The sequence below is a fragment of the Halichoerus grypus genome, chromosome 14 (genome assembly GCF_964656455.1).
Source record: "Halichoerus grypus chromosome 14, mHalGry1.hap1.1, whole genome shotgun sequence".
NCBI classification, from domain to species: domain Eukaryota; kingdom Metazoa; phylum Chordata; class Mammalia; order Carnivora; family Phocidae; genus Halichoerus; species Halichoerus grypus.
Genome location: NC_135725.1, coordinates 42,392,882 through 42,415,192, shown reverse-complemented (window position 1 = coordinate 42,415,192; position 22,311 = coordinate 42,392,882). Strand labels below are relative to the sequence as shown.

The 22,311-nt window shown below is 37.8% G+C and overlaps 1 protein-coding gene across 1 annotated transcript in view; it reads right to left on the bottom strand.

The window, feature by feature from the left end:
• CCDC171 (coiled-coil domain containing 171) overlaps positions 1-22,311 on the bottom strand; it is a 312,847-nt gene that overhangs the window by 206,808 nt on the left and 83,728 nt on the right. Inside the window, exons 9-10 of the mRNA XM_078061217.1 lie at positions 14,585-14,723; positions 1,076-1,178 (exon numbers count right to left, since the gene is read on the bottom strand). Of these exons, the coding sequence (XP_077917343.1) occupies positions 1,076-1,178; positions 14,585-14,723 (242 nt within the window). The remainder of the gene's footprint in view (positions 1-1,075; positions 1,179-14,584; positions 14,724-22,311) is intronic.

Sequence of the window (22,311 nt, the reverse complement as noted above, 5' to 3'; positions counted from 1 at the left end):
TTTGGGTAAAAGTTTAAATTTTAAGAAAAGTTACAAGTTCATTTCATGAAATGACTGCTAAACTAGTATGAAGGATAAAAATAGACCCAAAAAAACAGATAATAGCAAAACACACTAAATTTCTAACAGTTCACCAGCACAAATCTGCAGACCCATAAAGTAATAAGGGGCCTTGATCATATCCTTCTGCTTTTTCAAGCACAACACACTTTCTGTAACTTATGAGTGCCAAATATCTGTTTGATTCCTTAAAAAAACAGAGTCCAGGAGCTCAGTGTTAAAGTGTAATGAATTTAATTTTACATGCCTTTTGAAGAATACAACTGAGTCAGAAAACAACTAAACAATTCAAGGCTGACGGTATGGCAAAAGAAAATTGAGATAGAAAAGGAAAAGTATTTAGGTCAAAGCTACTATTACACACATAATGGAATATACACAAAAAAAAATTAAGGAAGTAGAAATCATGGAGAGTATTTGTTAACCAGCTAGTGCTTCTGATAGTTCCCCCAAATAAGCCTACCTAATATACAATTTTTGTAGTTCTTTATCTTATTAACCGTGCTAATACTAAAACCAAACCGTTTTACCTAAGCACTCTTCTCTGGAGAGTCTATGTGTGGTAGTAGGAAGTGAAGGAGAAAAGCAGCTTAGCATACTCCCTGTGTTACAGGCTGTGTCCTACATAACCTTTTGAATGCATGACCTTTAAGTTGTTGAAGGTTGCCTCAGAATTTGGCTCAGTTTGATGGAAACATCTGTTCCCCTTGCAGGTATACTGTAAGGACTTTTTTCTCAGTTGGATTCAGAACACAGCAAGTGAGCCCTTGTCTGTCCAATCATGCAGACCCCAACACTTGTAAATCAAGTTCTGGGAGGACAACAGCAGGTCCACATTCCGTCACCCTTTCTCAGCCAGCTAGGCCAACTGACTGCTGTGAGAACTGCTCTTATCATGTCATCAAATCGAAACATGTTGAGATGAGGGACTGTAAGAGGCATCTGCAGAATTCCCAAAATGTAGTGACTTTGGAACATTGACAGATGCATCTGTCATTTTATACCTTCAACTAACCTGATGTCCACTGGCCCGACACAGCAAAGCTGTCCAAGATCGATTCCAATTCTTTCACGTTATTTTCACATGTCTCTACTAGAAAGGCCTGGTGCTTCTTAGCCTTTTAATTAAGAAAACAATTACACATAATAAGGTCACGTATTATAAGAGCTGCAGATTTGTGTGAGCATATATAGCACTGTTAACAACCTAAAAATTACTCCTTTCAAATCCATTATTAATAAACCTCCTTCTGTCTTAATCAGACCTTTTACTTGGTTTAATGTAACTCTGTATAAGGTTTCGGTAACAATATACTGACGCCTTAGTGCCTGGCACTATTTTATACATAATAATCCTTTTTATCCTCACAGCAATCCATGAGGGAAGGGCTATTATTATCCCAACTTTACAGATAAGAAAACTGAGACAAAGAGGAATTAGGAAACACTTTAAAAGATCAAGGTTGCAGTATGTGGCAAATTGCCAGATGGTGGTCAAAAGTGAATACAGTATGACCATGCAGAAGGAACCGCAGAGGTCTACTCAGGAGGTAACGGTAGTGTAGGCTAGGGTCTGGGCTGTGAAAAGGAAACGGCGGGGGAGGGGCCAGAATACTTAGAAGATGGAACAGCCAGGCCCTTGGTGACACTGCATTGGGTTAGACTACACTGATCGGATTAAATTGGATTAGATTTAGGAATACTACATCTAAAACTAATGATGTAATGTATGGGGATTAACATAACAATAAAAAATTTTTTTAAAAAAATTGGATTAGATTTAATTGGATCAGACGGGATAGAACTGATGAGGTTGGGTAGATGCTCAGGTAAAAGGAAGAGTCAAGAGTGATCCCAAGTTTCAGGCTAGAAGAACTGGCAGATTTCAGTAGTACAGTGAGAACAATGGTGGTAGAGGTCTTATTTTGGGTGTTTTTATTTACTTCCTTGCTTTTGGCAGAGAGTACAAAATCATGAATTCTGTTTCAATCACATTCCATTGGAAATACCTTTAAGACACTCACAGTACCAGCACGATGCAAGGCAAATAAGAGGTCCTAAATAAATATATTCGAATTAACAAAGAACAAATAAAATAGAAAAATATGGGAGGCAGCTGGACATAATGGTACAAAGCTCAGAAGAGAAGTCAGTAATGGGTCTGGGCGTCACCTACAGATACCACCTGAGGCTTGCCTGGAGAGCGTTTGGCAGGAAGAGAAAAGAGCCTAGGACAAGGCCTTGAGGAACTCCAGAGCGCAACTAATGAATCATTGAACACTACATCAAAAACTAATGATGTACCACCACATGGTGGCTAACTGAATATAATTTTTAAAAAGTTAGAAAAGAAAAAACCAGCAAAGCAGATTGAAAAAAGAGGAAGAAAAACAGAAAAGTATAGTGTCATGAAAACCGAGAACACTTGAAGGACAGAATTGTCAATTATGTCAATGTCACAGAATATTCAAGCAAAATGGAGAGTAAGAAGTATTCAATGGACTTAGAGGTCATTGGTGACCTTGATGAAATCTGTTATAACTCAGACTGGAATAGGTTGAAGAAACAGTAAGCCTGAATTTTTTTTTGTCCTAATTGAGTGAGAGATAAGTCAGTGGAAATAGGAAGTTTAGACAACCCCTTCCTGGTAAGAAGGGAAGGAGAAATAAAGGGAAGTAACTGGAAAGAAGAATGAGGTTGAAGAAGAGTTTTGTTTTGTTTTTTTCAGTACATGAGAAACTCAAGCGTATTTCAAAGCTGATGAGGTGGGGGCACCTGGGTGGCTCAGTCAGTCAAGCGTCTGCCTTTGGCTCAGATCATGATCCTGGGGTCCTGGGATCAAGTCCTGCATCAGGCTCTCTGCTTGGCGAGGAGCCTGCTTCTCCCTCTCCCTCTGCTTGTCACTCCCCCTGCTTGTGTGCACTCACTCTCTTTCTCTCTGTCAAATTAATTAATTAATTATCTCTAAAAGCCAATGAGGTGAAAGCACTAGTGAAAGAGTACTTACAGATCCAGAAGAAATGGTAGAAGAGATAATACAGGACAAAATTATATCCTTAAAACATATAAAATGAATAATGCTTTCTTAGATGTCTGTTCTACGATCACATTTTTCAGAAAAGCTATCCACTTCACCTCCCTGACGATATCAATTCTATTAGATTCTTCGCAGCAATTATCACAGTCATGGTTCTACATGTATTTGAATTGGTCTTTTGTTAGTGTCCATCTCATATAATTTAAGCTCCATGAGGGGAGATATGGTGGGGTTTTTGTCCTCCTCAGTGTATTCTCAGAACCTAGCCAATACCGAGTATCAAAAGCAATAGTTAAATCACAGCTTTTATATAAAACGAGTATCAAAAGCAATAGTTAAATCACAGTTTTTATATAAAATACATAGTACATATGTATAATTTTGAATTCAAATAGGATCATAATATACATGCTGCTAGATAATTCACTTTTCTATTCTTATTCTGCCTTTGACATCGTTCCACATCATATTTTTTAGTTTCATAGTACTCCATTGTTTAGATGTACCATTAATTAATTTAACCAGTCCACTACTGTTAAAATTTACAGTATTTTTTGCTATTAGTGATAATAGTACAATAAATATCCTTGTATGTGTGCTCATATATCTTTGCATAAACATGCAAGTATACCTACTCAATAAAATGTTAGAAATAGATCTGATGGGTAAAAGGGTATGTACACCTATTTTCAGACAATTATTACCAAATTGCTCTCCAAAGAGTCCTACCAATGTACACTACCACATACAGTATAAGTACTTATTTCTCAATATCTTCCCAATGGTAAGCATTAGCAACTTATTTTAATGTGCATTTTTTTAATTTTAACTAAGATTAAGGATCTTTTCATATGTTGACTAGCCACCTGTACCTTTTCTCCTGTGAACACCTTTTCACATCACCTGCCCATTTTTACACTACATTGTCTGTATTAACCTTAGTGATTTACAATAGTCCTTTCTAAATTATGGAAAAAATCCCTTTGTCATACATGTTACAAATCATTATTGCCAATTTGTCACTCGCCTTCTAACTATATTCATAAAAACAAAATTGAATTTTTTTAAGTGACCAAATTTATCAGTAATTTGTTTTGGAACTTCTAGATTTTGTGTCAGACTTTCTTTACTCCAAGATTATAAAATACTTAATTCTCTTTTTCTTCCAGTGCTTTTTCACCTTTTTTTTTATGCTTCTTTGATCAATCTAGAATTTGTTTAATATAAGCAATATGGCAGGGACTTAGTTATATTATTTCCTCTTATGTATATCCAGTTATGTGAAAACTCTGGGATAATTTATATCTCTAAAACACTGATTTGGGGGCTCCTGGGTGGCTCAGGTGGTTAAGCGTCTGCCTTTGGCTCAGGTCATGATTCCAGGGTCCTGGGATCAAGCCCCGCATCGGGCTCTCTGCTCAGGGAGGTGGGGGGTTGCTTCTCCCTCTGCAGCTCCCCCTGCTTGTGCTCTCTTGCTCTCTCTCTCTCTCTCAAATAAATAAATAAAATCTTTTAAAAAAATAAAACACTGATTTGGCATACTGTGATATTTTGATTTATAGTAAGAAATATAGATCTGGTCTTCATCCATGGTTCCTGGCACATAGCTCCTAAAACCCTTGTAATTTCCTTTCTAAGAGCCACAAGTCCATCTTTTATTAAAATATTTAGTTTTGTTCCCAGTTCCTGAAATAACTTCAGAGTCATAAAGGTGAAAGGGATGTCTTTTGTTATTCACAGCAATCTCCTTTAACCACACCTCACTTTATGTTAATACCCGAGAGGGCAGTGGGTCCATGGGCATGCACACAGCCTGACAGACTGTTAGGGATGACTGTGGTATGTTATTTAAGGTTCAGTCAGTCTTTGGTTGTGTGTAAGGCCTTTGTGCCAGTGAGGCTTCCACTCTGTTGATGCATCTGCATGTAGCTTGGGGCATGCTTTCAGGTCTGCCCCACATCCTGCTTTGTTGCTCCTGAATGGATGCAGCCTACCACATGCACATAGCCTTCCCAACCCCCCACTCAACTGTGACCCCGTGAGGGCTCCTCTTGGCTGTCTCTTTCTCTAGTTCTCTCTTTTAAACTTCTGGCTTCCGGGTTATTTTATTCTATCATAGAGGTACCAGGTTGCTCTTAATTGCTCTTCACCAAGATTTGTCTTGTTTTCCACAATGCCCTTCAATGTGTTCTCCACTCTCTAGTCCAAGTAAGCTCAGTCTCCTCAAGCAGAGGAGACTCTTTCCCCTTAAAACCAGCCTGCCTTTCCTCCTGGGCAGAACACTTATGCCACCCAAGTCCAAACTTGGGGGTGGAGACCCACTTTTTCCACAGCAACAATTCTGTTCTCTAAGTAGCCATTGGGGGGTTGCAATCCCTGGTCTTCTGGGACAGGAGCAGTTGGCCCCAATTTTCTTGGCCTGCCAAGACTGGGGTAGAGCTTCTACATTACAAGTGAGGTCTGGGTGGAGGAAGAGCAATCTGGTCCTCTCACCCAGGCCTGCCTGGAATAGAATTGCTGCAACACAGGGCTCTAAGGGATGAGATATTCCAGCAGTTTGCCTCTCCCAGGAAGAAAACATAGCCCCAGCCTGAAAGCCAAGGAGAGAGGAAGCGCCCATCTTTTTGGCTACAGCCGCCCAGGGTACAGCTTCTGTAACAGGGAGCAGGGTGCAAAGGGGATTATGGAACAGAACATCACTCAAATGCCACAGATTCTCACAGCTCTTACTGAAAATTAGAGAAGTCTGCTCAGATCTTTTGTCCATTTTTCAAGTGGATTTTATTATTAAATTATAAGAGGTCTTCATATATCTTGGATAAAATTCCTTTATCAGATACATGATCTACAAATATTTTCTCTCATTCTGTGAGCTGTCTTTTTATTTTTCTGATGCTGTCCTTTAAAGTCTTTTAATTTTGATGATTAGTAGATTTACTTAAATGATATTTTCTCCTTTGCCCTTGGGACAATTTCCAGAGCTTTATATGATTGTTGTTGTTTTTTTTAATTTTTCATCAGTGAAATTATTGTTTTGCTAGGTAGAGAGTTCACCAAGCTCCTTATACCATCATTCCAGAGGTTCTTCCTTACAATATGTTTTAATATCCTAAAGGTTTAGTGTCCTAGGTCTTCTTATTCAGTATTTTCCTAGTATTATCATATAATTATATCTCCAAAAGAACACCAGCATCATATTCACAAGTTACATGCAAACTCACACACACAAAAATTCCCCTCTGTTACTTCAATATATATATATATACATACTATCTTTAATTCTCCTCAAAAACCCTGCACAGTCAAGATTATTAGCACAAATGAGCAAACAGATTCAGAAGGATAATATCACTAAAGGTCACACAACTATTATGAGATAGGGCTGGGAATGAAATCCAGATCAATCTGTCTCCAAAATATATGTCGAAGGAGGCTAAGTCTTCATTAATATCAAAGGATTAAAAATTTACAGAAATATAAATGTAAAAAGCCAGACAAATTATGTACTTGGAGTGAGCTTAAGAAAAGCGTTCAGTTAAATTTCTAGTCAACAATTCTTCTCTTCTCAAGTATAGGGCTCAATCCTGACTAAAAGATGAGTTATAATTTCAACACCATTACAGTTTAAAACCAAATTTCAGGGCACCTGAGTGGCTCAATCATTAAGCGTCTGCCTTCGGCTCAGGTCATGATCCCAGGGTCCTGGGATGGAGCCCCACATTGGGCTCCCTGCTGAGCGAGAAGCCTGCTTCTCCCTCCCCCACTCTCCCTGCTTGTGTTCCCCCTCTCGCTGTGTCTCTCTCTGTCAAATAAATAAATAAAATCTTAAAAAAATAAATAAATTTTTTAAAAAATTAAAAAAAATAAACCAAATTCCATGTCAAATTAGCCAGGAAACACTAACTAATGTAAAATTTTTCAAAAATAAAGAAGAGGTTTGAATGACAAGGCTTAAAAAGAATTAACTAACCTAAAAGTTGTTATTATATTCATAATTAGCAGTATTATAATTTTATACAAAGATATCTGGCTAGTAGTCTTTTTTTTTTTTTTTTAAGATTTTATTTATTTATTTGACAGAGAGAGACACAGCGAGAGAGGGAACACAAGCAGGGGGAGTGGGAGAAGGAGAAGGAGGCTTCCCGCCGAGCAGGGAGCCCGATGTGGGGCTCAGTCCCAGGACCCTGGGATCATGACCTGAGCCGAAGGCAGACGCTTAATGACTGAGCCACCCAGGCGCCCCTGGCTAATAGTCTTTTAATACAGATTCGACTTAGATTTAATAACTAGGTTTATTAACCAACTACTGACAAGAAAAACTGTCATTGTTTTACAGTTGACAATTTTTCTTCCCAATAAATCGTTTTGGCTTTATAAATGAAGCTTTCACTCTTCATTCATATAGCAAAAGTGATTGGACTTTTCTGAAATGTGGATTGCACTCATATTTAAATTTTATTCCCAAAGCTGTTAGTTCTCTTAATAGTTCTTTGATGTGCAAAAAAATTCTAGAATGAAAACAGAATTTATCTGCTAAGTAAACAAACTGTTGGGTTGAAAAGAAAGTGCCAAGCAAGAACAAAATACTAAGTTTCTAATTTTTGATTAACATTTTTTATCATCTGACATAAAGAGTAGGTTTAGGTTAAATGTTACATTGTTGATTTAAGAAATTCTATAATTCTAAACATCCACAGAAGTTTAAAAGGCAAAACTATAGGATAAGGGGCGCCTGGCTGGCTCAATTGGTTAGGCAACCAACTTTTGATTTTGGCTCAGGTCATGATCTCAGGGTCTTGGAGTCGAATTCCCGGAGCCCCAAGTTGGGCTCTGCGCTCAGCAGGGAGTCTGCTAGAGATTCTCTCTCTCTCTCTCCCCTGCCCCTCCCCCACTCATCCTCTCTCTCTCTCCCCCCCCCCAAATAAAAATAAATAAATAAATCTTTCAAAAAAAAAAACCTGTAGGATAAAAGGACCCACTTCTTTTTGCCTTGGACATAATCCACATGAAGAGTTTTTACCCTAGCAATAAAAGCCTCTTTATGCTCTGTTGGGTAACCAGATGATGTTTAGATTAACATTTATTGATTACTCGCCATGAACCAAGGACTACTTTAGATGTCATAATGAATCTACAACCAGTGTAGACAGGGGACTAAAAATATAAAAATATTCAAAGAAAATACAGGAAAATGTGTGACTGACAGACCTTAATGTATTTTAAGAGGAGTCAAGGTTGTTTATAAAATACCTTCAACCAGAAAGCACAATGAGATGACAAAGACCTATATTATATTTCCACCCTGGTATACCATATCTCACACACTGCTAAAATGAATGAATTTCTGGCTTAATCTAATGTGTCTTCTCTTTGTTTCTTTCATATCTTTCTTTGACCCTACAAAGACACATCCCTCACTTTTTTACTAACCATGCATGAATATCACAAATGGATATGCATGTAAATAAAAATTTCTAAAACCAGCTCTTGAAAAAATATATAAAAAGATTATGCAAATATTCCTATCTAGAAATTGGCAAATGGGCGCTGCTGATCTGCAGTGGAGAAAGTTGACTCAAGCCCTAAATAACAGTAAAAGTAGTTAAGGGACACTGCTAATAAGGTTAAAAAGAGTAGAAAAAACAAATAAGTAAAAAAATAAATACTTTTATTTAATCAGTAAGTTTTTTAAATGAAATTTGCACTTTAAACATAGGTTGAACTTTTGTAGCAGTGATACATAATCCTTATAATTTCTGAACATTTTTTAACTCAAGTAAGCTTTAAAATCTTTGATTCAAATATATTTTAAGCCATTATGAAGGAATTCTGAGTAAAAATGGGGGAGCATCAGAACCTATAATCAGCATCACATACTTGGTCTCACCTTTTCATCATATCTTCCACCTAAAAACCATTACATACTCAGTGCATTTGTAGGACACAAGGAGTCTGCTCGGCTGAACTGAATTTGATCTGGTCAGCTTTCATGGTCATCCCTATCTGCAGTTTCCCTCAATCCTATTAATGATAACTAGTATCTCTTACTTCTTCATAAAAGTTTACTATTTCTTTCCCTCCTTGTTTTGCTTGCCTATGCTCCTTCCATGGATGTCAGTATTCTGTGGTCCCAACTGCTTATATCATAAGATGAAATGCCATCCTCCTTTACGTGGCTTTACAATTAGTTTATTTTTCTATAGATGCTACTCTCCAGTCTGAATATGGACCTTGACAGATAAACATCTCTTTCTCTATTTCTCTCTCTGTCTCTGTCTCTCTCTTTCACACACACACACACACACATTTTATTTTTTTCCAGGTCAAAGATGAGATTGAATATTCAAAACTTAATCATTTATATAAGAATAAATTTCAAAAAAAGGAAAAAAATAAATTTCAAAAAGCTTACTGAAAAAGACTTATGCCCACATTATAAATTTAGAAAGCCAGCCATATAATGACCATTTAAACACACAGATACACATATACACACTTGGTGAGTACTATTTAATAGTTATAAATTTTTAAGGGCCACTAAGAAAGACAGAAAGTGATTTTTATATTAGCAAAAACAATGTTCATATACAAATACTACTCCTATTCTGGAGGAATCAATTATTTTTTAGTAAAAAATCAGAATAGAATATTTATTAGCCTATAAGTTTTGAATACCTCCTGCAAAATCAGAGACATGTCATTCTAAAGCAAATCTAACAGATCATTTGAAGCAAAAATATTATCAAGAAACATTAACTTTACCACAAAGTATAGCAATCAAAGTGCTTTCCAAAATCTTATCTAATGCTAGCAATCATTGTATTATATAATCATTTAAACCCCCAAAGTATAGGGAAAAAACATACACTTGACCATTTTCAATCACAAGTTCTTTAGAGAATAAAATATTCTTTGAACAAAACCTCATGAGAACTAGAATTCCCTTTTCAATATATGGTCTCTCCTAGAGCTGTAACTAAATATTACTGAGTGGCAGAAAAACAAATCTCAAGAAATGATGGACTTAAAAAAATTTCATTGTAGAAAGCACAAAGCAAATCCTAATAATACCAATTTTAAAATGATAGCTCCCCTGCTTCGAGAGAAGCAAATATAAATACTCACAGTAATGACTAAAAGACCCAACTGGATATGTTGAGCCTCTGATGGACTTTAATAAGCATAACCACTAAGCAACTTAAATTAGAAAGTCAGTTTTATTTAGTAGTTGATTAAATCATTATTAAATTCATAGATTGTGAAATTAATAGTTCAATTTTAATCAAAACTTTTTAAAGTCAAATTCGATAGTGTATAAGACAGAACACAAAACTAATTTTGTTAAATCTTTAGATGTCCTCTATTTAAATTCTATTAATTCTATGGCATTAAATATAATAACAACATGCCATTCATTTACCAATCATATCTTTCAAACCCATACATTGAATAGGAGATTTTTCATTAATATAAAAGTAAAATTAAAGTCATCTGGGGGCACCTGGGTGGCTCAGTCAGCTAAGTGTCTGCCTTCGGCTCAGGTCATGAACTCGGGGTCCTGGGATCGAGCCCCCGCTTCTCCCTCTCCCTCTGCTCCACCCCAATGCTTGTGCTCTCTCCCTCCCTCTCTCTCTCTCAAATAAATAAATAAAATCTTTAAAATATAATAAAATGAAGGGGGGAAATCGGAGGGGGAGACGAACCATAAGAGACTATGGACTCTGAGAAACTGAGGGTTCTAGAGGGGAGGGGGGTGGGGGGGGTGGGTTAGCCTGGTGATGGGTATTAAAGAGGGCACGTACTGCATGGAGCACTGGGTGTTTACGCAAACAATGAATCATGGAACACTACCTCAAAAGCTAATGATGTTATGTATGGTGATTAACATAACATAATAAAATAAAATTTAAAAAAAATTTTACAGGTTGTAAGATCAGACACACACACACACAAAAAATATAATAAAATTTTAAAAAGCCATCTGGGTTTATATTTCTTAAATACCAACAAAGGACTCAACATACTCAGTTTGGACCTTTCCAAAATTATGTTCTATATTTGTATTATATCTCCCAAAACAGGGGAGCTATCACTTTCCAACTGGTTTATTAACACTTCATGTATCCTGACCCCTTCCAGCTCTAAAAAGCTTAGTTACACACTTAGTTATACTAAGTTATACAACTATTATTTTTAAGTCTCAAAACTTCCTGAAGTCTTTGCATATTATTAATAACCCCATGATCTCACTAGTAAACCTAGAGAGGAAAGTGGCTTTAATTTTCTCTTGCAATGCAACAGAGAAAATAAAGACTAAGACTTGAATAATGACCATGAACATGACCTAGACTGGAAAACAAGCTGTTACCTCAAAGGGAGAGAAAAATTATCCATAGGTAATTTATGCTTCCCAACTATATTCTATAAAATGCTTAAACTATTATGTTCAAAAGACATATAAGTGTGGGAAATACACACTGAAGTACATGGGATCATGAGATGTCATTAAAACAGTTTCATTTCCAAAAGCAAAAGGTAAAATCTTCCTAAGTCATTTTCTCTTCAGTCAAAACCAATTATGAATTCAAAGCAAATATAATAATAGCCAGCTTTAAGGATACAAAATTAGAAAAACTCGATTTTTTTATGGTTCCAAATTTTTAATTTGACAGATTTCTCTTTTGAGAAAAATTTTTGAAAAACTTTCCCACCACCCTAAAGCCACTAATCTATTGGGAAAAAAAACAATAAAGGATATGTACAAGAAAAATATATTTAGGAAAAGTGCTAGATGAATTTTTTATAAAAAAGAAAAACACTGTACTTACTATGTAAAGTAACAGTATTTTCATTAAATAAAATTTCATTAAATAATTCTTAAATTTCATATTATGGCCAGGTAAAGTGATAGAGAACAACAGTTCTAATCAGAAAACAGAACAAGTTAGAAAGCTCATTATAGGGAATGGGGGGAAAAAAGAGGAGCAAAAGAAACAAAGATGGAAGAAAATAAGACATAAAGCTATGGATTTAAGAGACATGAAAAATACGAAAGTATAGTTAGGTTAAAGCATATAAAACTGTAGAACACTTAGGTGCAACCTGAATCATCAGCTCTTCAGCAAGGAACTATTATTCACGGATCTGCAACATCCATCAAGCTTTGCAGAAACAATTAGTCTTCAATCTTCCACACTATGATCAGAACAATAGTGCTTCATAGGATGAGGCCCAAACAAGCCAACAGAGGTTGCCCATGAGCTGCAACTTGCCTTATTTCAGTCAGACCAATGTGCCAAATCGTAAAAGTTGAAAAAGAAAAACCTATTAGCACCAAGTGAAATTTTTTCATCACCAAGCACAGTACCCTCCATGGTGAATTAAGCCAATCTTCTTTTATTTGTATCTAGTCACTGGAATGCTAGAAGGCCAAATTAGGATGAATTCATGCAACCTATATTGGTGACTGTCTCCCCTGTGCATTCTTAGTTATAACTCTGGCTAACTTTCCAAATACAGGGTCTATAAGAAAGAAGACCAAATCCGTGACTCAGCTCAATGGCTCTGACATGTTTTTCTCCACCACTGATTCACCTCCTGAGCCAGGAGTCAAGAGGTAGGATAGCCCGTGAAATTTAGGGCAGCACCTAAGAGTGGACAGGCAATGAACAGAGAGCCCAAATCTCCTAAAACTCCACATCCAAAATACTCAAACTACAAATGCAACCAAACAGTGAACAATAATATCAGTCCCTGAATCAGAACACATTGAGTATCTTGGGTTGGATGAAGACCACATATAACATTAGATCATTTGAAAGGGATAGAGTTTAATTTGTAACCCATCACCACCTCTCCATCTGGGCAGCAGTGATTTGGTCACCACTTCCTAATATAACCCAGAGTGTCCATCTTTTTTTGACAGGAGAAAAAATATTCGTTTTCTTCAATAACTGATATCACTAAGAGTTGAAAGTGAAGTAGCCAAGTCTCTGCAGAAGGGATTCATGTGGGGATAAGACAAAGAAGACACGGGGTGTTACTCTAGATGCCATGCCCTCCCTCTTGGGATTCCCAGCAAACTTCAGAATAGCAGTGTGCTGCATCAACCAAATACATGCATCCAATGAATGTTTATGGGGGCAAGCACTATAGTGGAATCTTCATACGTACAATAAATTACATTAACCTCAATGCATTCTCAATCTCTTGGGAGAGATAATACACGTCAGATTTGGGTGAGTGTTATGCTAAACTATGATGAAGATGCTAACTGAGTATGAAAGAAACACAAAGTTGGGGGGCAACTGGTTGGCTCAATCAGTTAGGTGTCTGCCTTTGGCTCAGGTCATGATCTCAGGGTCCTGGGACTGAGCCCCATGTCAGGCTCCCTGCTCAGTGGGGTGTCTGCTTCTCCCTCTCCCTCTGCCCCTCTCCCCCAATTGTGCTATCTCTCTCTCTCTGCTCTCAAATAAATAAATAAAATCTTTAAAAAAATTTTTTAAAAAGAAACACAAAGTTGGGAAAAGGCAAAATTCTGACTAGGAGGATGGGAGAGTGGGGAAAGAGGGAATCATGGAAGGCTTCACAGATTGCAAGCTGTCAGAGTGGGGCATTACAGGATACATAGGAGTTTACTAATGGAACAAAAGAAAAGGAGTTCAGTCCATGTGGGTCAAAAACATGAACAGCCTGAATGAAAGCAAGAAGATACGAAAATATACAATGTGTTTAGGAAGCCAAGAGCACCCTAGGGGGCTGAAGCAAGAGAGAGGACAGTAGACACAGAAGAAGCTGGAAGAATTAACATGAAGCCACAAAGAAAGGGGCCTTAGATTATATGGCAAGAAGCTGAACTTCATTCTGAAAACAACAAGGAGACATTGATGGTTGTTTAATAAAGTGAGGATGACAAGATCAGATCAATATCTCAGGAAGACAAATGTGGTGATGGTATGAAAGCTGGATGATTGGGGAATGGAAACAAAATGATCAGGTACAAAATGACTACAAAAGGGAGTCTTTGAAATCATTAGATCTATTGATTATAAACCCTGATCTCCCTCTCACCTAGGTAACAATGCACCAAGAAAGAAAGAAAAGAAAAGAGAAAGAAAGAGAAAGAAAGAAAGAAAGAAAGAAAGAAAGAAAGAAAGAAGGAAGGAAAGAAGGAAAGAAAGAAAGAAAGAAAGAAAGAAAAAGAGGAAGGAAGGAAAGAAAACCCCTGAATAAATTCTAAAATAGTCTATAATTGAGTTTTCACTAATTCAATTGGTTTTCCCAATTTTTCTAAAGAAGAGAGGTTTTACTACATACATCTTTGTTGTAATCAGCATCTCTGGTTTTGAAATTTTACATCAATGGCACTAAAATTACTTTCATGCTATTATCTCATGGCATGTAGTGGGGGGAGGGGGGGGAAACCTGTTAAACATCAAATTTGACCCAATAAAGTAATTGCCATAGGGTTTTCTTTTTTATCCTTACCATTACAAGTTCTTCCTGTAATTCACTGCAACTTTTTTCATTATACTGGAGTCTCTTTGAAAGGTCTATAATTACTTTCTTCTGTTCCTCAATCTCTTCATTTAGTTTCTTGTTTTTGGAGACATACTCTCTTTCTAATCTGAAAAAAAGTGTTAGAGCAGGTTTTTCAAATATGGTTTTATAAGTCCTATTATAATGCTTTAACATGACTGGCAGATGTATTATCTATCATGTTTTTGTGCCAAAGGCCACCTCTCATTTTTTTCAAACAAAAAGGATTGCATAGTCTTAAATGGAAGACTTTAAAGGAATAATACCTCACCCATTTCATTAGCAGATATTTTACTACGCCCAAGGTTATAAACAAAATCTATTTGGTTAGTGTTGATTTGGTCTCACCATTATTTTTGATGAACAAAACCCACCCACCATAGTTCAATTAGCTCAGAAACTGCCTCAAGACAGAAAACAGTTTCTTTTTTTTTTTTTTTTTTTTTTTTTAAAGATTTTATTTATTTATTTGAGAGAGAGAGAATGAGAGAGACAGCAAATGAGAGGGGGGAGGGTCAGAGGGAGAAGCAGACTCCCTGCCCAGCAGGGAGCCCGATGCGGGACTCGATCCAGGGACTCCAGGATCATGACCTGAGCCGAAGGCAGTCACTTAACCAACTGAGCCACCCAGGCGCCCCAGAAAACAGTTTCTATCAAACAATTTTCAAATTAAACTATAACATTAGAAACGGAACAAATGTTTTATTCCTGAATGTCCATGCAAGTGGAACTAATGTGATGGAGAATGGAAAATCCAAAAGAAAGAATCATCAAAAATCATTCACATTCACTGTGAAAACACATGAAATTCTTTACTTTTTGGGTTTTTTTCAAGTTTTTATTTAAATTCCACTTAGTTAACATACAGTGTAATATTAGTTTCAGGTGTAGAATTTAGTGATTCATCACTTCCATACAATACCCAGTGCTCATCACAAGTGCTTTCCTTAATGCCCATCACCCATTTAACCCATTCCCCTGCCCACCTCCCCCTCCCACCAGGAACCCTCAGTTTGTTCTCTATGGTTAAGAGTCTCTTATGGTTTGTCTCCCTCTCTTTTTTTCCCCCTATGTTCATCTGTTTTGTTTCTTAAATTCTACATATAAATGAAATCATATGGGGCACCTGGTGGCACTGTAGGTTGAGCATCTGACTCTTGGTTTCAGCTCAGGTCGTGATCTCAGGGTTGTGAGATCGAGCCCCACATCCGGTTCCATGCTCAGCACAGAGTCTGCTTGAGATTCTCTCTCCCTCCCCCTCTGCCCCTCCCATTCACACATGCTCTCGCTCTCGCTCTCTCTCTCTCTCTCAAATAAATAATCTTTTTTAAAAAAAAGAAAAAGAAGTTGCTACAGACGATGTCGAAGAGGTGACTATGTTCTCCTCTAGGATTTTGATGGTTTCCTGTCTCACTTTTTAAGTTTTTCATCCATTTTTAATTTATTTTTGTGTATGGTGTAAGAAGGTGGTCCAGTTTCATTCTTTTGCATGTGGCTGTCCAGTTTTCCCAACACCATTTGTTGAAGAGACTATCTTTTTTTCATTGGATTTTCTTTCCTGCTTTGTCAAAGATTTGTTGACCATCCAGTTGTGGGTTTTCTATTTCTGGGTTTCTGGGTTTTCTATTCTGTTCCATTGATCTATGTCTGTTTTGGAGCCAGTACCACACTGTCTTGATCCCTATAGCTTTTTAATATAACTTCAAGTCCAAAATTGTGATGCCCCCAGTTCTACTTCTCTTTTTCAAGATTTCTTTGACTATTCGGGGTCTTTTGTGATTCCATACAAATTTTAGGATTGTTTGTTCTAGCTCTGTGAAAAATGCTGGTGGTATTTTGATAGGGATTATATTAAATGTATAGATTTCTTTGGGTAGGATAGACATTTTAACAATATTTGTTCTTCCAATCCATGAGAAGTGGAATGTTTTTCCATTTCTTTGTGTCATCTTTGATTTCTGTCTTAAAAGTGTTTTACAGTTTTCAAAGTTCATTAAGTTTAATCCTAGGTATCTTATGGTTTTTGGTATAATTGTAAATGGGATCGATTTCTCGATTTTTCTTTCTGCTGCTTCATTATTTGTGTATAGAAATGCAACAGATTTCTGAATGTTGATTTTATATCCTGAGACTTTACTGAATTCGTGTATCAGTTCTAGCAATTTTTTGGTGGAGTCTTTCAGGTTTTCTACATAGAGTATCATGTTATCTGTAAAGAGTGAATGTTTGACTTTCTTCCTTGCCGATTTGGATGTCTTTTATTTCTTTTTATTGTCCGGAGGCTGAAGCTAGGACTTCCAGTGAAAGAAGTGGTTAGATTAAATAACAGTGATAAGAATGTACATACCTATCTTGTTCCTGACCATATAGGAAAAGCTCTCAGTTTTTCCCTACTGAGGATGATATTAGCTGTGGGTTTTTCGTATATGGTCTTTATTATGTTGAGGTGTGTTGCCTCTACCCCTACTTTGTTGAGGACTTCTCTCAAGAATGGATGCTGTACTTTGTCAAATGTTTTTTCTGTATCTATTGAGAAGATCACATGGTTCTTATCCTTTCTCTTATTAATGTGGTGTATCATGTTGATTGACTTGCAAATACTGAACCACCGTTACAACCCAGGAATAAATCCCACTTGATCGTGGTGAATGATTCTTTTAATTTAGTGTTGGATTCAATTTACTAGTATTTTGTTGAGAATTTTTACATCCATGTTCATCAGGGATATTGGCCTGTAGATCTCTTTTTTAGTGGAGTCTTTTTCTGGTTTTGGAATCAGGGTAATGCTGACCTCATAGAATGAGTTTGGAAGTTTTCCTTCCATTTCTATTCTTTGAAATAGTTTGAGAAGAATAGGTATTAAGTTTTCTTTCAATGTTTGGTAGAATTCCCCTGTGAAGTCATCTGGCCCTGGACTTTTGTTTGTTGGAAGATTTTTGATTACTGATTCAATTTCTTTGCTGGTTATCAGTCTGTTCAATTTTTCTATTTCTCCCTATTTCAATTTTGGTAGTTTATATGTTTCTAGGAACTTACCCATTTCTTCCAAATTGTCCAATTTACTGACATACAATTTTTTCATAATATTCTCTTATAATTGTTTGTATTTCTGTGGTTTTGGTTGTTATTTCTCCTCTCTCATTCGTGCTTTTATTTATTGGTTCCTTTCTCTTCTTTTGGATAAGTCTGGTGATGGATTTATCCATTTTCTTAATTATTTCAAAGAACCAGCTCCTGGTTTCATTGAACTGTTCTACTGGGCTTTTTTTGTTTGTTTGTTTGTTTCTATATCATTTATTTCTGCCCTAATCTTTATTATTTCTCTTCTTCTGCTGGCCTTAGGCTTCATTTGTTGTTCTTTTTCTAGCTTCTTTAAGTATAAGGTTAGGTTGCTTGAGATTTTTCTTGCTTCTTCAAGTTGGCCTGTATTGCTATATACTTCCCTCCTAGGACCACTTTTGCTACATCAAAGGTTTTGGACCATTGTGTTTTCATTTTCATTTGCTTCCACGTTTTTTTTTTTTAATTTTTTCTTTAATTTCCTGGTTGACCCATCCATCCTTTAGTAGGATCTTCTTTAACCTCCATGTATTTGTGGTCTTTCTAGATTTTTTTCTTGTGGATCACTTCAAGTTTCATAGTGTTGTGGTTGGAAAATATGCATGAATGATACGATCTCAATCTTTTTGTACTTGTTGAGCCCTGATTTGTGACCTAGTATGTGATCTCTTCTGGAGAATGCCCCATGTGCACTTAAAAAGAATATGTATTCTGCCCTTTAGGATGATATGTTCTGAATGAATATATCTGTTAAGGCCATCTGGTCCAGTGTGTCATTAAAAGCCATTGTTCCCTTGTTGATTTTCTATTTAAATGATCTGTCTATTGATGTAAGTGGGATGTTAAGTCCCCTACTATTATTGTATTATTATGAGTTCCTTTATGTTTGTTATTAATTGTTTTATATATTTGGGTCCTCCCAAGTTGGGAGCATAAATATCCACAATTGTTAGATCTTCTTGTTGGACAGACCCCTTAATTATGATGTAATGCCCTTCTTCATCTCTTGTTACAGTCTTTGGTTTAAAATCAAGTCTGTCTGGGGGTGCCTGGGTGGTGCAGTTGGTTGAGCATCTGACTCTTAGTTTCAGCTCAGGTTGTGATCTCAGGGTCTTGGGATCAAGCCCCACATCGGGCTCTGCGCTCAGGGTGGAGTCTGCTTGGGATTCTCTCTCTCTCTCCCTCTGTTCCTCCTACTCATGCTCTCACTCTCTCTAAAATAAATAAATAAATCTTTTTTAAAAAAATTTTAGTTAAAATAAATAAGTAAAATCTAGTTTGTCTGATATAAGTATGGCTCCTCTGGCCTTCTTTTGATGTGCTTTTGCATGATAAATGTTTTTCCATCTGCTCACTTCCAATCTGCAGGTATCTTTGGGTCTAAAATGAGTCTCTTGGGGCACCTGGCGACTCAATTGGTAGAACATGCAATTCCTGATCTCAGAGCTGTAAGTTCGAGCCCATGTGGGGTGTAGAGATTACTTAAAAATAAAATCTTTTAAAAATAAAAAATAAATATAAAAGGAGTCTCTTGTAGGCAACATACAGATGGGTCATGTTTTTTTTATCCATTCTGACACCCTATGTCTTTTGATTGGAGCATTTAATCCACTTACATTCAGAGTAATTATTGATAGATATGAATTTGGTGCCACTTTATTCCTTGTTTTGTCATTGTTTCTGGAGATCTTCTCTGTTCCTTTCTAGCCTTTGTTGCTTTTGGTCTTTCTTTCCCACTAGAAGAGTCCCCTTTAATATTTCTTGCAGGGCTGGTTTAGTGGTCACAAACTCCTTTAGCTTTTGTTGTGTGGGAAACTCTTTATCTTTCCTTCTATTCTGAATGACAGCCTTGCTGGATAGATTATTCTTGACTGCAGATTTTTCCCATTCAGCATGTTGAATATATCATGCCCCTCTCTTCTGGCCTGCCAAGTTTCTGTAGAAAGATCTGCTGCTAACTTTATTGGTTTTCACTTACGTCTTGATGCTTTCAGGATTTTTTCTTTATTTCTATATTTTGCAAATTTAACTACACTATGTCTTGGTGTTGGCCTGCTTTTGTTGATTTTGATGGGAGTTCTCGGTGCCTCCGGGATTTGGATGTCTGTTTCCTTCCCCAGATTAGGGAAGTTTTCAGCTATAATTTCCTCAAGCAAACTTTCTGCCCCTTTTTCTCTCTCTTCTTTTTCTGGGACTCCTATGATATGAATGTTATTACACTTTTTGGAGTCACTGAGTTCCCTAAGTCTACTTCTGTGATCTAAGATTTTTCTTTCCCTCTTTTGTTCAGCTTCATTATTTTCCATAATTCTATTGTCTATATCACTTATTCCTTCCTCTGCTTCTTCCATCCTTTAGGTCATTACATCCAGTTGGTTTCGAATCTTGGTTATCACATTTTTATTTCAGCCTGATTTTTTTTTAGCTCTTTCATCTCTGCAGTAAGGGTCTCCCTGATTCTTCTATGCTTTTCTCAAGCCCAGCTACTATCCTTATGACTGTTGCTTTAAATTCAGGATCAGACTTTTATCTGTTTCAATTAGATCCTTGGCCATGACCTTATCTTGTTCTTTCTTTGGGGATGAATTCCTCCATCTTGGCATTTTGTCTAGGTCACTGTTTTCTTCTGTGTGTTAGGAAAGCCTGTTATGTTTCCTGCTTCTGAGAGTAATGGCCTTATAAAGAAGAGGTCATATAATGTCCAGGGCCTGGCGCTTCAGGAAGTATCTCTGGTGTGCTTTGGTTGCACTCTGCTGCTGTGTTTTGGTTGCTCTATCTCTCAGGTCAGTGGTCTGCCGAGTTTCTCCTTGCCTGCAGTGGGGAGTGTTTGGACCTTGGCCAGAGTATGGTGTGATTTAACTAGGTGTGCTCTGGTCTGCTTGTTAAGAAACCTGATGCTATTTCCACTAGAACTGAAGCTTTGAAGAACTCTATGGTCAGTAGATATGGTGCATGAAGGACTTTGTGCTGGTCTTCTGGGGGAGGGGCCCACTGCACTGGTTCTTTGGCACACTTGCCTGAGAAAGGCAGTACCAGTGGAGCATGGTGGGGGGGGGGGGTACTTGGTATAAGCAGGTTAGGCAGCCAGTGTTGGTGCTGTGCTGTTTACTGAAGTTAGTTTATGCTGAGGGGCAAGGGGGGGAAGTGGTGCCAGCCAGCTCCTTTGTCCCTGGAGAGGGGAATTCCTGCTTGCTGCTGGGAAGCCCTCCCAGAAGACTGAACAATTTCCCCTCTGAGTCCCGGGTGTTTGTTAGGTCACTGCATCACTTTATGTCCTACATTACAGCTTCAAAATCATAGGAAACAGGTCTACTATGTTCATCAGGAAGAGCTGAGATTAAAAATAGTAACAACCCTTTAATTTGAATTAAAATTACCCATTGGTGGATTATCTACAACAAATTTTAAACGGAAATACTTCTAAGCTGCCTTTCATCAGATGTCCATACAAGAATGTAAATACAGTTAATTCCAGCCTGAGCAAAATTTAAATAGGAAGGCAAATCTTTTGAAAAGAATTTCATGTGGTGGGGGATGGGGGGAAGCTAAGATGTTGGATTAGCAGGAGGACCTTAGGCTTGCCTGGTCCCTCAAACACAGCTAGATAAATGTCAAATCATTCTGAATACCCAAGAAATTGATCTGAGGACTGACAGAACAAACTGCACAACTGGAGGGAAAGAAGAGGCCACTTTATGGAAGGTAGGAAGTGCGGGGATGTGGTTTGGGGGAGAAATGGATTGCGGATGCTGTGGAGGGGAAGAAGCCCTGGTCATGGAGAAAGGTGAGTGAGAGAAGAGCGCACAGGGAAATGCACATGGAGAATACTTGCCCAAAGCCATTACCTGGGAAAATGAGGGGGGCTGATTTTCATGAGTTTTTGCAACCAGTGGGGCTCACACTGTCTGTTTTGCAACCAGTGGGGCTCACACTGTCTGTGTCCAGGTTGCTTGCCCACCTGGAGCAGTGCAGTGCACTATGGGTTCTATCACTGCCAAGCTGGCTGAATTTTAAAATTCCAAACCTTAAGGACCTGGTGTGGCGGGGACCTGCACTGGTCTTCTGGGGGAGGGTCTTGCTGTGCTGGGATTGATGTAGGTTTGACCCAGAAGAGCAGTCACACCAGAGCACAGGAGCAGAGAACACACACTAACGAGCCAGTGTCCAGGTTAGCCGCCCTCAGCAGGTGTCTCTGCGCCTATGCTGAGGGGCAGGGGAGAAAAATGGCACCCACTGGCACTTTCATCCCCAGAGAGGCAATGTCACCTCTTTAGATGTGCTCCAAGAAGGGGAAACCTTCTCTCCCCGTGTGTCTCAGGCAATCCTCAGATCACACCGTCTGCCCCCAGGTTTCCTGGCTGCCTTCTCCACAGGAGCACTGTAGCACCCTTAGGGCTCCACACCAGCCACACTGTGGACCTCTAAAACTCTAGTCTTTGAGCCCCACTGGTTGCAAAAACTCATGAAAATCAGCCCCCCTCATTTTCCCAGGTAATGGCTTTGGGGAAGTATTCTCCTTGTGCATTTCCCTGTGCGCTCTTCTCTCACTCACCTTTCTCCATGACCAGGGCTTCTTCCCCTCCACAGCATCCGCAATCCATTTCTCCCCCAAACCA